The sequence below is a fragment of the Rana temporaria genome, chromosome 3, assembly GCF_905171775.1.
Source record: "Rana temporaria chromosome 3, aRanTem1.1, whole genome shotgun sequence".
Lineage (NCBI taxonomy): Eukaryota > Metazoa > Chordata > Amphibia > Anura > Ranidae > Rana > Rana temporaria.
Genome location: NC_053491.1, coordinates 405806258 through 405824642, shown reverse-complemented (window position 1 = coordinate 405824642; position 18385 = coordinate 405806258). Strand labels below are relative to the sequence as shown.

The window sequence follows — 18385 nt, the reverse complement described above, 5'->3', positions numbered from 1 at the left end:
TAATTACATTTAGAATCAAATCTTGTTATTGGTTTGTTTTGTACATTGCTCCCAGTGCTCTTACATCCCTCAGTCCTCCATCAGTCATAAGCAGCTAAAGACGGCTGCTCTCTGTGTGAGAGCAGCAGTCCCTCTGCAGAGGTCCAACCAACATGCTTCCGGCTTAGTCAGACCTTTCAGCTATTAAGAAAGCAGTCACATTACAAAAATTACAGATGGGTCAATTTTTTTTTCATATTTTCTGAATCACATACTCTTATAAGGTAGATAGTCTCTGCTTCCACAATAAATATTGCCATCTCTAATGCTCACATTTTTAAATCCTCTGTAGAGAGACTGAAGTTCCTTCTTTGTAAATTTGGTGACAGACTGCAGCTGGTCCAGTCCTTCTGGCTGGTGACGCACCGTTGATAACTCCAGTTCACTGTCACTGCTATCTGCAAGACATGAGCATATGGTCACTCTTATTATATTTGATTGTAACAATAATCCAAAAAAAGTATATGTTTATATATATATATATATATATATATATATAGTGTATGTCTGTCTTCCTGTCTATCTCTCTCTTTATTAATATTATTTATATATATATATATATATATATATATATATATATATATATATATATATATATATATATATATTATGAAAGTGGATTTTTGCACTGTACATATATTTATGGATTGTTGTAATATATAATATATATATTATAATGTATTATATATACATATTACGCGATGCTTAAAACCATTCTTACTAGTCTGTAGCCAGGACAGAGAAAGTACAAAGACATGAGAAAACATGGACTGTGTATTTCAAGAACTAAACCTCACTTCTTCAAATTTTTTTTTATAGATTCTATATTTAGGGGAGGCGGCAAGAGGAACATAAAACTGTGCTAAAGTGATACTAAAAACACACTGCTTAATCTATATTATCCCTTCCCTTGCTGTAGGTGGATGATGGCACTATATTTAAAATATAATAAAAAAAAATAAACTCTTGGTAACTTTTTTCCTAAACTATATACTGCTATTTTATTACCCAGCTCTTTCCCAGCTCGTCTGCAGGGAAAAAGTGGCAGGAGTAGCTTCTAGTCCTCTGCTGTTGGTCACATATTCAAAGTAAAAAAAAAACAGCATTTGGAATACAGAGTAAAAATAAATAATTAATATCAGTTTTAAATTATAATACAAATATAGATTTGAAATTAAACTTTTATTATATTTTGGCAAAAGCATGGTATTGGCGGCTTTCTGCCTGTCACGGGCCGTGTCACACCACTCCAGCCTGTTTTTTAGAATAAGAGGGAGGTGAAGCCTCCATCAATCAAGATGTAATATCCCACCTCTATTGTGCTTATCTGATTAGTGGGCATGGAGGGGGAGGGGGAGTAGGCTGTGACTTACCCGAGTGTATATGCCCACATGTGTGAATCTATAGTCACATGGGCTGCTCAGATGATAGGGAGAAAATGCTCAGGATAGAAAATACACTAAAAACTGAGCATGTGCACTAGCTGTCAACACTGCTCTGCAAAATCCTCAATTGCAGTGAGGGACATGGAGCGGAGGGGGAGATAGAGAATAGCAGGATCAGCCAGGTGTTTTGCAGGATACAGAAAACAAATCTCATAGTGACTGAGTGAGTATGAACAGCATGTAATACAACATTTGTTGATAGTTTTTAATGATGCGCGTTTAATGACACTTTAAAGCATGAAAATTAATTCTTAGCACAACTATTAATTTAATCAAAACTCTACATTTTCATCATATGTATGTACAGTGCCTTCAAAAATTATTCATACTCCTTGAAATTTTACAAATATTGTCATGTAACAACCAAAAAATATAAATTTATTTTATTTGGATTTTATGTGATAGACCAACGCGGAGTGGCACATAATTGTGAAGTGGAGGGAAAATGATAAATGGTTTTAATTTTTTTTTTACAAATGCTGTAAATATTTGAAAAGTGTGTTATTTAATCTCAGTATAAATACAGCTGTTCTGTGAAGCCCTCAGAGGGTTGTTAGTGAACAAACACCATCATGAGGGCCAAAGAACACACCAGACAGATCAGGGATAGGGTTGTGGAGAATTTTAATGCAGGGTTAGGTTTAAAAAAATATCCCAAGCTTTGAACATCTCACAGAACACTGTTCAATCCATCATCCAAAAATTGAAAGAGTATGGCGCAAATGCAAATCTGCCAAGGTATGGCCGTCCATCTAAACTGACAGGCCGGGCAAGGAGAGCATTAATCAGAGAAGCAGCTAAGAGGCCCATGTTAACTGAGCTGCAGAGATCCACAGCTCAGGTGGGAGAATCTGTACATATGTCAACTATTAGTCCTGCACTCTACAAATCTGGCCTTTATGGAAGAGTGGCAAGAAGAAAGACAGTTTGCGAGAAGCCATGTGGGGAACACAGCAAACATGTGGAAGAAGGTGCTCTGGTCAGATGAGATCAACATTTAACTTTTTGGTCTAAAAGCAAAACACTATGGGGCAGATCCACAGAGATCTGTACCCGCGCAGCGTATAAGAGATACGCTACGGCGCCGTACCTTACCTGGCTTTAGTTTGAATCCAGGAAAATTTTGCGCCGTAAGTTACGGCGGCTTAGTGTATCTCTGGCGGCGGAATTCAAATCGGCGATTAGGGGGCGTGTTTCATTTAAATGAAGCGCGTCCCCGCGCCGAATGAACTGCGCATGCGTCGTCCCGAAATTTCCTGCCGTGCATTGCGCTAAATGACGTCGCTAGGACGTAATTTTTTTAAACTTAGACGTGAATTACGTACATTCCGATTCACGGACGACTTACGCAAAAAAAAAAAAAGAATAAAAAAAATAAAAAAAAAATAGCTGTTAACCTTTTGCCGACCGCGCCATAGCAGAAATACTGCTACAGCGCGGTCGAGTTATTGTGACAGGACGTCCCTGGGACGTCCTCGTGCACCTCCGTGTTTCGCGCCCGCCCTGCGGCGCGCTCGCGGGAGTGTGTGTGCTTGCCGGGTCCAGGAGACCCGGCGCAACACAGATTGCGGTGAAGAGCCAATGAAAGCGGCTCTTCACCACCTGATCGCTCCCTCCAATGAGGGAGCGATCAAAATGTAAACAAAAACAGGTCATTCAAAGGTCTCTTTCTCTTCTCTCCTCACCCTGTTACAGAGTGTGAGGAGAGAAGACATTTTAAAAGTGAGTGTCGTTTTTTCTTGTGCCCAGCAGTGACCAGCAGTGCCTAGCAGTGCTCATCTGTGCCACACAGTACCCATCTGTGCCACACAGTACCCATCTGTGCCCTTACAGTACCCATCTGTGCCCCTACAGTGCCACTTCAGTCCCCACCAGTGCCAATACAGTCCCCACCAGTGCCAATACAGTCCCCACCAGTGCCACCTCTGCCACTTCAGTGCCACCTCTGCCACTTCAGTGCCACCTCTGCCACTTCAGTGCCCATTGGTGCTGCTAGTGTCCATAAGTGCCACACCAGTGCCACTACAGTGCCGCCAGTGTCCGTCAGTGCCACTACCGTGCCCAGTGCCACTACAGTGCTTATCGGTGCTGCCAGTGTCCATCAGTGCCACACCAGTGCCCAGTGCCACTACAGTACTCATCAGTGCCAATCAGTGCACCACCAGTGCCACTACAGTGCTCAGTGTCGTCAGTGCTCCATAAGTGCCACTACAGTGCTCATCTGTGCCGCCAGTGTCTGTCAGTGCTCATCAGTGCTACACCAGTGCTCATCTGTGCCACCAGTGTCCGTCAGTGCACCATCAGTGCCACTACAGTGCCCATTTGTGCCACCAGTGCTCCATCAGTGCCACCAGTGCTCCGTCAGTGCCACTACCGTGCCCAGTGTCACTACAGTGCCCATCGGTGCCATCAGTGCCCAGTGCCACATAAGTGCCATCAGTACCACATCAGCGCCACTATAGTGCTCACCTGCACCACTACAGCGCTCATCAGTGCCACTAGAGTGCCCAATAGTGCCCATACGTGAGTGCTCATCAGTGGATCCTCATCACCGCCGCCTTATCAGTGCATATCAGTGGCAGATAATCAGTGCACCCTCATCAGTTCCCATCAGTGCACCCTCAGTACCCATCAGTGCACACTCATTAGACCAGCCTCATCTCATCAGCACCCATCAGTGCAGCCATATCTGTTCCAGTTTCCCTATCATAGTTTGTCACCACAGCCCACAGTCACCAGTATGGCAAAAAGGTTTTTTACCACTCAGCAGGCATACGAACATATGTGCTTGACCGACGAGAGCAGCGGGGAGCTCTCTGATTCAGAATATGAACCGGTTGGAAGTAGTGGGTCTTCTGCAGATTCAGAGGAAGAGCAAAGTGTGCCCATGAAACGAAGACATATTGACATGGAGCAGCAGGCTACCACAAGTAGCGCTGTGGCATCAACCAGCAGCTTGCGGCCATCCACCAGAAATACAGTGGCATCAACTAGCAGCTCAGTACCATCCAGGAGAAATGAAGTACCACTGCAGCAAAGGCCAATAACTAGCAGAGTGTCATCTCAGCCCCAAAGGGTTAGGACCCATGCCAGCCTTCCCTATGCCCTTGAAAACCCTACGTGGCTCCCCCCCAATTCCGGAGCAGCAAACATCCCCCCTTTCACCGCCCAGCCAGGTGTTCAGGTGAACACAGAGAACTTTGCCCCTATTGATTTTTTTAATTTAGTTTTTACCCCAGACCTATTATCCTCCATCGTGGCCCAGTGCAACCTCTATGCACAGCAATTCATAAGAGACAACCCTGATTCAAGTTACGCCCGTCCCTATCAATGGAAAGCATTGACAGTGGAGGAATTTAAATTATTTTTAGGCCTAACGTTCAACATGGGGCTCTCAAAAAAAAATGAATCATACTCATATTGGTCCAAAAAACCCATCCACCACATGCCAGTCTTTTCATCCACTATGTCAAGAACCAGATACCACAGGATAATGCGTTTCCTCCATTACAATGACAACGACCAGTGCCCTCCCCGAAATGACCCATCACATGACAAATTATTTAAAATTCGGCCACTTCTAAACTTTTTCTCAGAGAAATTTCCCCAGTTATTTGTCCCCGACCAAAATATTTCCGTGGATGAGTCATTGGTCCACTTCACAGGCAGGCTTGGCATCAAGCAGTTTATCCCAAACAAAAGGGCCCGATATGGGGTTAAGCTCTACAAGCTATGTGACCGGGTCACGGGGTATGTCTACGCCTTCCGGGTGTACGAAGGGAAGGACACCCAACTGCAGCCCCCTGAATGTCCAGAATATATCGGAGCCAGCGGAAAGATTGTTTGGGAGCTAGTATATCCACTCCTTGGAAAGGGTTACCACCTTTATGTGGATAACTTCTATACTAGCTTGCCCCTCTTCCGCAACCTTCACCGGATGGGCACTCCAGCGTGTGGTACAGTGCGACCCAATAGGAAGGGTTTCCCGCAAAGGCTCATTATGGAAAGACTGCAAAAAGGGGAGACGGCGTCTTTGCGGATGAAGAAGTATTGGCTATCCGGTGGAGGGACAAACGAAACGTCCACATGCTCTCAACGATACATAATGACACCTACGTGGAAATCCCCAAAAGAAACGGCCCTGTCCAAAAACCGGCATGTGTTCATGACTATAATCTGTTCATGGGGGGAGTCGATTTCAATGATCAGATGCTCAAACCCTATCTTTCCACAAGAAAAAGCCGCCATTGGTATAAAAAAGTCTCCATATATCTTTTCAATTTGGCCATTTACAACACTTATGTCATTTACCGTAAATCTACAAGTAACCCCTTATCTTATCTTTATTACCAAGAAGAAATTGTCTCCTCCCTTTTGTACCCTGAAGACTCACCAGATGGCATTCGCTCTGATTGCGTGAGCAGACTCCATGAACGACACTATATTGAGAAAATCCCCCCCCATGAATCAGGCCGAAAACGTCAAAAGAGATGCTGTGTGTGCACCAAAGCAGGAACTAGAAGAGACACTACATATTATTGCCCTGACTGTCCTTCCCAACCAGGCCTTTGTTTCAATCAATGTTTCCGCCGTTACCATTCTTTTCTAAATTATTAGGAAAGTATGGTAAACGTAATTGTCATTTACCGCCACACCTCTTATGCCACTGTACATACCGCTGCCTGCTCCAGAACTGACCCTGGCTTGTTATACAACTACTCTTCTGCCTAACGATAAACTGTACCTACCTCTGCCTGCTCCGGAAATGACCCTGGCTTGTTATACGACTACTCTTCTGTCCAACGCTAAACTGTACCTACCTCTGCCTGCTCTGGAACTGACCCTGGCCTGTTATACGACTACGCTTCTGCCTAACACTAAACTGTACCTACTTCTGCCCGCTCTGAAACTGACCCTGGACTGTTTGACCACGCTTTTTGCCTGCCCCTTGGATTGATCTTTTACCCTGCTATGCTAGTGGGAACACAGGGGTCTCACATATGTGAGGGGCTCCAGAATTGTTTTTCTGGATGAAAAAACTAGTTTTTTAGTTTTCTCATTCCCGGATTAGGGTCTGGTTGCCCGGAGGCTTCAAAGAGATTTGGGTGGGAGAAGCCTCTACCCCTGTCCCCCTTCTTTCCTGGCCTGCTACTTGGACCATGTTCCTGCTTACTACCAGGACCAATATTTTGGCACTGCTGGCAATGTCTCTACTTGCACTGACCCTGGACTGTAACCCTGCCAGTACTGACTATGGACAATATTTCTGCCTGGACAATTCCATTCACCGACGCTGACCACGTCCCTGCCTGCTGCCTGGATCAGGGCTCTCCTCCTGTGGACAACTGGACTACTAAAACCACAGGTAATATTTTGTTTACCCATTACTCAGCAAAATGTATTTTAGGGTGTAATTTTTGGTATGTATATGCTAGAAATATGAAGGGCCTTCAAAAATGGGATAGATTGTAAGGAAATTAAATGCGTAATTTATGTCCCTAGAACACTTGATGGTTCTTCTTGGATGTTGGGCCTCTATGTGGCCAGGCTGTGTAAAATTCTCACACATGTGGTATCGTCATACTCGGGAGGAGCAGGAGAATATATTTTGGGGTGTCATTTTGGCTATGTACATGCTATGTGTTAGAAATATCTTATAAATGGACAACTTTGTGTAAAAAAAATGCGTTTTCATTTTTTTTCCACATTTTCCCCAAACATCTGGAAAAAGATGAACTTTTCAAAAGACTCATTATGCCTCATAGATTATACGTTGGGGTGTTATCTTTCCAAAATGGGGTCACTTTGTGGGGGTTTCCATTGTCTTGGTGCTCCAGGGCCTTCAAAAGTGTAATAGGAGGTTGAGAGATTAGATGTGTAATTTATGCTCCTAGAACGCCTGAGGTTGCTACTTCAATGTTGGGCCTCCGTATGTGGTCATGCTGTGTAAAAGTCTCACACATGTGGTATCGCCATACTTAGGAGGAGTAGGAGAATATATTTTGGGGTGTCATTTGTGGAATGTACATGCCATGTGAGAGAAATAACTTGTTATAGTGACAATTTGGTGTGAAAAAAATAAAAATAAAAATAAATCTTAATTTTGCAAAGAATTGTGGGAAAAAATGACAACTTCAAAAAACTAACTATGCCTCTTACTAACTACCTTGGGATGTCTACATTCTAAAAAGGGGTCATTTGGGGGGTATTTGTACTTTGCTGGCTTGTTAGGGTCTCAAGAAATGAGATAGGCTGTCAGCACATCAGGTGTGATCAAATTGATAAATTTTCAGTGATTGGCACCATAGCTTGTAGATCCTATAACTTTCACCCAGACTAAATAATATCCACTAATTTGGGTTATTTTTACTAACGATATGTAGCAGTATACATTTTTGCCAAAATTTATGAAGAAAAATTACTTATTTGCAATAATTTATAATAGAAATGAAGAAAAATTAATTTTTTTTACCAAATTTTCAGTCTTTTTTCATTTATATCACAAAAAATAAAAAACCCACAGGTGATCAAATACCACCAAAAGAAAGCTCTATTTGTGGGGAAAAAAAGGACGGAAATTTCATATTGGTACAATGTTGCATGACTGAGTAATTGTTATTCAAAATGTGAGAGCACCGAAAGCTGAAAATTCGTCTGGTTAGGAAGGGTGTTTAAGTGCCCAGTGGTCAAGAGGTTAAGCAGCAAAAAAGAGAACACTGTCTTTTTTGTATGATCAAAAAAAAAAAAAGAGGACAGGGCCACTTACCATGCATGCACCAGGAAAATGTAATCATCACACTTCTATTTTTTTTGTTTGTGCGAGGAAGCATCTGTAGGTACACTTCACAAACACAAGAAGGAAGTTCAAACTTCATGCAGCCGGTGGCTTGATCGAACTTGAACCCAGACCTCCTCAGCCCTTCTAGACAAACGTGGTAGCCACAGGACTTAGATGCCATGCTGTTCCCTGGTGTTTTTTAGCCACTTCAGCCAACATAAAATAGTGTGACGAACCCTTATCCTTAACAGAACTTTGTCCGCCGTAAATGCTTCCTTTGTCCAGAACCAACACTTTGCAAGTCTCTTTAACCCACCCAGTCATCAGACAACACCAGTCTTGGAGTACATTGGGAATAGCCTGTTTTATTTGACATCTCACACAAATATATACACAAGGATGACAATACAAACTGTAACCAGAAACCTAATTAACATGAGCTAATTATCTAATCCTTTAGACAGCCTAGGTGACTCAGAGGCATGACCTTTTGGACAGACTTGCCGTCTTTTAGCTCAGAAGACACAATCAACATTATTATAAATATAAACACAGAAAACCTTCTCACAATTGCAGAAGCTAATTACAATGAACAATACAAACAGTGAACTCCCCCTTCTCAGCCTGGTAGGCAACAAATTATAGTAGGAGTAGACTGTTCGGCTCCTACCCAGTTCTAGAGGCCTGTGATCAGCTGTGGTAAATATTACTGTTATATTTAACCACTTAAGACCCGGACCAAAATGCAGCTAAAGGACCTTGCCCCTTTTTGTGATTCGGCACTGCGTCGCTTTAACTGACAATTGCGCGGTCGTGCGACGTGGCTCCCAAACGAAATTGGCGTCCTTTTTTCCCCACAAATAGAGCTTTCTTTTGGTGGTATTTGATCACCTCTGCGGTTTTTATTTTTTGCGCTATAAACAAAAATAGAGCAACAATTTTGAAAAAAATCTATATTTTTTACTTTTTGCTATAATAAATATCCCACAAAAATATATAAAAAACATTTTTTTTCCTCAGTTTAGGCCGATACGTATTCTTACGTATTGCGCAAAATTTATAGTGTTTACAAAATAGGGGATAGTTTTATTGCATTTTTATAAAAAAAAAATTTTTTACTACTAATGGCGGCGATCAACGATTTTTTTCGTGACTGCGACATTATGGCAGACACTTCGGACAATTTTGACACATTTTTTGGGACCATTGTCATTTTCACAGCAAAAAATGCATTTAAAATGCATTGTTTACTGTGGAAATGAAAGTTGCAGTTTGGGAGTTAACCACAGGGGGCGCTGAAGGAGTTATGTTTCACCTAGTGTGTGTTTACAACTGTAGGGGTGTGTGGCTGTAGGAGTGACGTCATTGATTGTGTCTCCTTATAAAAGGGATGACACGATCGATGCAGCCACCACAGTGAAGAACGGGGCTACACGGGCTACACGCGGCTCTCCCCATTCTTCAGCTCCAGGGACCGATCGTGGGACCTCAGCGGCGATCCGGTCCCGCGGTCCCGGAGCTTCGGACCGGGTTGCGGGAGCGCGCCGCGGGCGCACGCTCATGAACCATGGCTGGGTACATGTACAGGACGTACCTGTACGTACATGTGCCCAGCCGTGCCATTCTTCTGATGTATATGTGCAGGAGACGGTCCTTAAGTGGTTAAGCAACCACCTTCTCATTGCCCATTAAACAGCTGTGCATCATTTTTCTCATTCACCCTGTGCCTCTAATGGACACAGGGTGGCTTAGACATAGGAGGTGCATGGGGAGCTGACACAAGGGTTTCCCAACCTCTCCAAGGGATTCTTGATTCTACGGGCCCTACCGTCACAAATAGTATAGGTATCGGAAGAGGTATTTTTTGGCCCGTTATTTTGGACACCGTTGGAAAACAAAATGTGTCCTCCTTTAATTTTATATAAATAATATTGTAGTATGACAACTTTGTAATGTATTGTGCCTGTTTATTATTTTAAAATGGGTCAAGTGTTCGATTGTTATATATCATGTATAGGACATAATAAAACATTTCATAGCCTATCTGTACTAGGTGCATTGCAGTGTTATTTCGGATCAGTTATGAAGTGCAGCTCAGATATGCTTCTGGTATCATGTATGCCTGTGAGTGTACTGTGTCTGTTAAACTGAATAACTTTGCTTAGTACATAAGTGGTATTTGTTTTGCTAGAGATCCATTTACTACTTTAGTTCTCTTCTAGTGCTCCCTATAATGCATCAAATTACCACTGAGCCAACGTACTCATCCCATCTGCCCTATAATCTTTCCATTTCATGGGATGTCATGTCTGGCTCAATTTATTATCAAGCTTACACTATATTTATTCCTAGCATCTTCAACCTCATTAAAGGTATTTGTTTCCATCGCACATATGAGGGAATTTGTTCCCAGGTGACCTGTATTAACATGCTGAGTAAACACTAATGTAAAGTTGTATCCATTTGTTTGATATAATATAATATATGCTATTATAACACAGTCACATGCTACTTTATTGTACTGAGTGTGCACATCAGTCCCTGCACCAAGGAACCAAGGGTGGCAAAGGGGCAAAACCCCTCTGAGCCAATCCTGCTCAAGCAAATGAAGCTATGGCAATGATTGGGTGAAATGGCTGCCTTGTGTATTTAAAAGACAGCAGATGTCCAGAGCTAAAGCAATAAAGTATATGAAAAAAATTGAAACAAAATGCAAGCAAGAAACCAAACCCTGTACATATAGGCCCAGATTCACAAAGCACTTACACTGACGTATAACACGTTACGCCGACGTAAGAGCCTATATGCGCCGGCGTATGTGTGCGGCAGACCCACGAACCAACATGCGCCTAAAAACAGGCTACACCCCGCCGACGTAGCTTGCACACGCCGGCGTAGGGTGGGCGCACATATGGGCTGGTCGCATGGTGCTGCTCCCATTGTTAAGCCATTAAAACATGCAAATGAGGGAAATACGCCGATTCACGAACGTGCATGTGCCCGGCGCATGCTACGCGAGATGCGCGTAAGTTGTACGTCCGGAGTGAAGTTATTCCCCATAAATGAGATGCAACCCGGCAACAGACATGCACAGGTCTGCACCAGGGAACACAAGCCGGTGTGTTGGACATGTGTCTGGCTGGGTGTACGTTATGTTCACGGCTTACGCGGTGATCCGACGTAACTTAGGCAGTTGTGCCGGCGTGGTTGTGAGCAGGCGCAGGGGGGTGCTGTGTATGCGTCCATGTCACGGCGCATTCGCAGTTCGTGATATGTACCTGTCTGGCGCTCGGCCCATCATTTGCATGGGGTCACACCCACTTTCACCTACGCCGGCCTGCGCCTTCGAAAACCTACGCCACTCTGGCGCAGCGTTGGGAGCACTGGCTTGCTGAATGCAATGCTTGCCTCTCCGCGCTACGTTGGCGTGGCGTACAGTGTGTGCTCTATGGCGGCGTAATGTGCGCCTTGCTCTCTGTGAATCTGGGCCATACAGTTTGTTTCATTCTTGCATTTGATTGAATGTGATTTATATAATCGTGCACTGTGTTTGTTATCTTTTGTAGATTTTAATGATGTAGCTGTGATTATTCCACTGTTTCTTTCCCATCATTGTTATACTTTTGATTTATACTGAAAGACAAACACCCACAGCTATTACAATTGTTTCTAGATACATAGACATATGCTTCTTTTACAGGATTTGAAGGTCAGTTGTACAAAAAGCAATCTTATAAACCCTCTTTCTTCATATGAGCATCCAGTGTTGAGATAAAAATAGGAAGCAGACAACTAAATATTTGATGGTTAAAGTAAACCTGCCAGAAATGCAGGTGCCGACATTGCAGTTTTTCTGCTGAAAATGCTAGTTGCCTGGCTTTTATGCTGAGTCATTGACTTTTGTCATTAACGCAGAACAAGTATACAAGTCAGGTACAGTGCCTTGCAAAAGTATTCACCCCTTTGTCGTTTTACCTATTTTGTTACATTTTACATTTGTTACATTTGTTGCCTTTTAGTTTAATGTTTTTTTTTATTTTTTATCTGAATTATATGTGATGGATCAGAACACAATAGTCTAAGTTGGTGAAGTAAAATTAGAAAAATATATACATAAAACAATTTTTCAGAAATAAAAAAACTGATAATTGGCATGTGCATATGTATTCACTCCCTTTGTTATGAAGCCCATAAAAAGCTCTGGTGCAACCAATTACCTTCAGAAGTCACATAATTAGTGAAATGATGCCCACCTGTGTGCAATCTAAGTGTCACATGATCTGTCATTACATATACACACCTTTTTGAAAGGCCCCAGAGGCTGCAACACCTGAGCAAGAGGCACCACTAACCAAACACTGCCATGAAGACCAAGGAACTCTCCAAACAAGTAAGGGACAATGTTGTTGAGAAGTACAAGTCAGGGTTAGGTTATAAAAAAAATATCAAAATCTTTGATGATCCCTAGGAGCACCATCAAATCTATCATAACCAAATGGAAAGAACACGGCACAACAGCAAACCAGCCAAGAGACGGCCGCACACCAAAACTCACGTATGGGCAAGAAGGACATTAATCAGAGAGGCAGCACAGAGACCTAAGGTAACCCTGGAGGAGCTGCAGAGTTCCACAGCAGAGACTGGAGTATCTGTACATAGGACGACAATAAGCCGTACGCTCCATAAAGTTGGGCTTTATGGCAGAGTGGCAAGAAGAAAGCACGTTCTGAGTTTGCGAAAAGGCACGTGAGCGACTCCCAAAATGTATGGAAGAAGGTGCTTTGGTCTGATGAGACTAAAATTGAACTTTTTGGCCATCAAAGAAAACGTTATCTCTGGCGCAAACCCAATACATCACATCACCCAGCATTTGGCATACAAAAAATACTACTTTCTGCATCATTGCACTGCAATAACAGGGCACTTTGCTGATGCCTCCTAAAGGGGTATGAATCCCTGACGCCCTGGACTGGATTACTGGCTAATACTTCTATTTAGGACTATAATAACCTGGTTAACACAATATGTACTGTAATTGTGCTGTCCCCCCTCTACATTATAAAGCGCTGCGTTGGCGCTATATAAATTGTGTATTACAATAATAATAGTAACTGGTCTTTGCAGCAAGGAGCACATGGAAGGGCACAGATTCAGACCGGTGCAGATGGTTGAGACTTTGGCAGCCATAGATGGTGCAAATTTCTTTCCTGCAACCACGGGCTGCAGTAATTTTTTTTGCAGGATTCCCCCATCAACACAGACAGTGCTGACGGGGAATCCCTCATGCCAAGACATTGTATTCTCCCTGAGGGGGTGGGCAGGGAGCTGCCATCCCCACCTGAAGAAAACAGTGATTATTGCTCGTGGCTATAGCAGCCGCTATCGATAATCACAAGTAAACCCGGCAGGCTGGTTGTACCCAAGTTGATTGATCGATCAACTTGGTACATTCAGCCTGCCCACACATGATTTGAATCTCAGTCAGTTCCTGCTCAATAAATAGCTCTGAACTGGCCCAGAAGCACCTGATCAGACTTCGGGAATGTGCTGTGTGGGCTCTTTCAGATTAACTGAATCTTGAATCGGTTTATAAAGTGTATCATCCTGCTTCAAGGTCACTGGGTTTAATGACTTGGCTGTCAAAGCCCAGGACTTGAGGGACAGGCACCTTTCTAACTCATTGATCCCCACAATGTTAAAAGCCAGAAATTCCATTATGTGAATGATCATGAAAGCCATACGTTGCTTGGTACAAGGAAAGACACTTTTATCCCAACCTCATTCTAACCTTTTTACAATCAGACCTTGATCAACAGTTACTCAATCTCTGATTAAGACCTTCATACAGGGGTTTTCTTACACGGCACCCCTTGCATGCACACCTATGGTATTTGAATTTGGTTTTATTGGCATATACAGGATATTTACCTTTCCAAGCTAGCTCACAGGGTTGTTTTCCTTTCTGCCATCACCTCTGCAGTGTGTGTGTCTGAACTAGAGGCTTTGCGGCCTTCCACAATTACAAGGAAGCATTGAGCGCCTTCTTCCTTTCCAAAGTGGTTTGGGCCTTTCACCTTAACCAGGACATTGTGCGGCCTGTCCTTCTGTCTGACCCCAGTATATCACGAGGAGATTTATCTTCATTGCCTGGATGCAGTTCAAGCTGAGGTGTGCATGTGTATTTCCCAACTACTGCGTCTAATGGAAGACTGACTCTGCCTTTGTCATTCCTGAGGGTCTCAGTGAGCCTACTTTTCATTCCACCATTTCTCCATGGCTCGAAAAACCATTATTCATGCTTATTCATCGAATTCCATCTACTTTATCTCTTCTGCAAAAAGCACTTATTTACATCTTTCAAACTTCTTTCCTGGCATCTGCTGGTTGCCGGGATGAATTAACTGCACACGCATGGGATTTTATATTATTCTGACCCAGCCAATCAGGATAGATTGGAGCAAATTGGATCATGATTTTTTATTTATTTTTTTGCTGTCTCTGGATCAACTGTGGGTATAGAAGGTATATGGTGGTTTTCTAATTATTTATTTATATTTTGGCATTGACTGAACTAGATGGACTTGTGTCTTTTTTTAACCCCCTTAGCGGTATCCCCGAGCGTGACTCGGGGTGGTTTTTCCATGCTAGGATCGGTATCCCCGAGTCACGCTCGGGGTAGATGTGCAGAGCGTGCAGCGGCGCGGCTTACCTTTCGCATCCTTGTCCCTGGATCCTGCGATGCATCCCCGCTGTGTGAGCGAGCGGGTCCTCGCTCGATTCACAGTGTCCCAGTGTGCCGCCGATCTCCGTTCCCTGCGACGTTACGACGCACGGGGGCGGAGAACGGCGCCAAATTAAAAAAAGTAAACAAACACATTACATACAGTATACTGTAATCTTATAGATTACAGTACTGTATGTAAAAAATACACACCCCCTTGTCCCTAGTGGTCTGCCCAGTGCCCTACATGTACTTTTATATAATAAAAACTGTTCTTTCTGACGGCAAACTGTAGATTGTCCATAGCAACCAAAAGTGTCCCTTTATGTCAAAAATGGTTTTAGAGCAGCTAGAAAACAGCGATAATAAATTATAATCACTTGCAGAATTGTGCGATAGCGATTTGTGGGGAAATTCGTCATAAAAAAATAACAGCGACAATTCTGCAACTGAGCAAATTTCAGTGATTTTGAGTTGATTACATCATTGAATAATTTTTATTATAATTATATTATTATTTGTTATAATTATTTATTATATTATAATTTATAATTTTGTTTTTAAAACAAATTCATACCCTGGATGCCTACTAGACTCTTATTTGGTCAGATTTAAATGAGTTATTCCTAAGAATTGCAGGCCTACAGTATAAAACGCCAAATTTCCTTGCAAAGTAATTGTACCGCTTTTGGTACGTAATTCCAGACAGAATCATACCGCCAGGGAGGTTAAACTGACTAATTATTTAACTACAGTGCCTTGAAAAAGTATTTATACCCCTTGAAATGTTCTACATTTTGTCATGTTACAACCAAAAACCTAAATGTATTTTATTGGGATTTTATGTGATAGACCAACACAAAGTGGCACATAATTGTGAAGTGGAAGGAAAATTATAAATTGGTTTTTAATTTTCTTTACAAATGAATATGTGAAAAGTGTGGTGTGCATTTGTATTCATCCCCCTTTACTCTGATACCCCTAACTAAAATCTAGTGGAACCAATTGCCTTCAGAAGTCACCTATCTAGAAAAAAGAGTCCACCTGTGTGTAATTTAATCTCAGTATAAATACAGCTGTTCTATGAAACCTTCAGAGGTTTGTTAGAGAACCGTAGTGAACAAACAGCATTGTGAATGCCAAGGAACACACCAGACAGGTCAGTGATAAAGTTGTGGGGAAGTTTAAAGCAGGGTTAGGTTAAAAAAAAAATATCCCAAGCTTTAAACATCTCACGGAGCACTGTTCAATCCATCATCCAAAAATGGAAAGAGTATGGCACAACTGCAAACTTACAAAGACATGGCCGCCCACCTAAACAGGCCAGGCAAGGAGAGAATTACAGAGGTAGTAAACTCCGACCCTCCTTAGCTGAATTTTTTAGAAAGAATTATAAATCATTGTAAACAATGGCACAGCAAATTCAAGCCTCTTTGCATGTTTCTTACTTTTATTTTGTGTATTTTTTTCCTATGCTCATTTCCAGGGGCAGCCGCCGCTATCATAAATATTGTCTTCGGCATCCGATGCGCTCCGGACTTCCGCCCTTTCTTCTTTCCCCAGACTATAAACTTGCGCATACGCAGTAAATATTTAGCCAAACCTCGTTTTCGTTGCAGGATTAAAAATCTGACAAAATGAGCATTCACTGATGATGTCATTGAAAAGAAAAGGACGGGTTACATGAAAACAAACAACGTAGAAAGGATTCTACACAGAGCAATAAGTTAACTGCTTAATAATGCTTTAGATGGCGGAAAATTGACAGGTTGGGTTTACTACTACTTTAATCAGAAAAGCAGCCAAGATGCCCATGGTAACTCTGGAGGAGCTGCAGAGATCCACAGAGTTATGGCCAGTAATTCACATAACACAAATATTATAAATGTGTATATAATATATACCGTATATCACACACATAAGAATACACACACATGCACTACAGGAATTTCCCCGTCTTCCCCAATATTATTCCTATTACTGCCCCCCCTTCATTAGCCTCCAAAATGATCACATTAAATAATCCAGAGGCACATCAGGACTAACTATCATCATCTCTGATATGCGCTGCTGTTGTGCTGTGCCCAAATGGAGCAGAGCCTGCATGCACTGCTATCAGCTAGCTAAATAAGACTAGCAGCAGGGAAGACCAATTAGAAAGCAGCAGTACTGTCAGCCACTATAGGAGCCACTTCTGCATGACAAATAGTCACATGACTGCTGGGACACTCCTAGCAACCAATAGGGCCAAAAGGGTACATTTACATTATGCACTATACTTACATTATATTACCAAAATTATTGGGACACCTATTTTTACACGCACATGAACTTTAACCCCCCTGGCGGTATTCCCGAGTCTGACTCGGGGTTACATTTTTCTGCTGCGATCGGTAGCCCCGAGTCAGACTCGGGCTCGCCTCGCTGAATCCACAGGCTTGGTTTACTTACCTTGTTCAGTGATGCCACCGCGCTGTGTGAGCGAGCGGGACCTCGCTCGATTCACACAGTGCCCCTGTGTGCCGCCGATCTCTGCTCCCTGCGACGTTACGACGCACGGGAGCGGAGAACGGCGCCAAATTCAAAAAGGTAAACAAACACCTTACATACAGTATACTGTAATCTTATATATTACAGTACTGTATGTAAAAAATACACCCCCCCCCCTTTGTCCCTAGTGGTCTGCCCAGTGTCCTACATGTACTTTTGTATAATAAAAACTGTTCTTTCTGCCTGCAAACTGTAGATTGTCCATAGCAACCAAAAGTGTCCCTTTATGTTAAAAATGGTTTTAGAGCAGCTAGAAAACAGCAATAATAAATTATAATCACTTGCAGAATTGTGCGATAGCGATTTGTGGGGAAATTCGTCATAAAAAAATAAAAGTAATGACAGCGACAATTCTGCAACTGAGCAAATTTCAGTGATTTTGAGTTGATTACATTATTGAATAATTTTTATTATAATTATATTATTATTTGTTATAATTATTTATAATTATTTATTATATTATAATTTATAATTTTGTTTTTAATTAAAAAAAATTCATACCCGGGATGCCTACTAGACTCTTGTTTGGACAGATTTAAGTGAGTTATTCCTAAGAATTACAGGCCTACAGTATAAAACGCCAAATTTCCTTGCAAATAATGGTACCACTTTCAGCACCTTTTTTCTGAAATAATAATACCGCCAGGGAGGTTAATGGCATCCCAGTCTTAGTCCGTAGGGTTCAGTATTGAGTTGGCTCACCCTTTGCAGCTATAATAGCTTTAACTCATCTGGAAAGGACGTCCACAAGGTTTAGAAGTGTCTATGGGAATGTTTGACCATTCTTCCAGAAGCGCATTTGTGAGGTCAGGCACTGGTGTGGACAAGAAGGCTCGCAGTCTCAGCTCTAAT

At 42.4% G+C, this 18385-nt stretch overlaps 1 protein-coding gene across 2 annotated transcripts in view; it reads right to left on the bottom strand.

Moving 5' to 3' along the window:
• KCNIP3 (potassium voltage-gated channel interacting protein 3) overlaps window positions 1–18385 on the bottom strand; it is a 193042-nt gene that overhangs the window by 52638 nt on the left and 122019 nt on the right. For both annotated transcript variants that reach the window (XM_040345923.1, XM_040345924.1), the window contains one exon: window positions 313–437. In XM_040345923.1, coding sequence (XP_040201857.1) covers window positions 313–437 — 125 coding nt within the window. The remainder of the gene's footprint in view (window positions 1–312; window positions 438–18385) is intronic.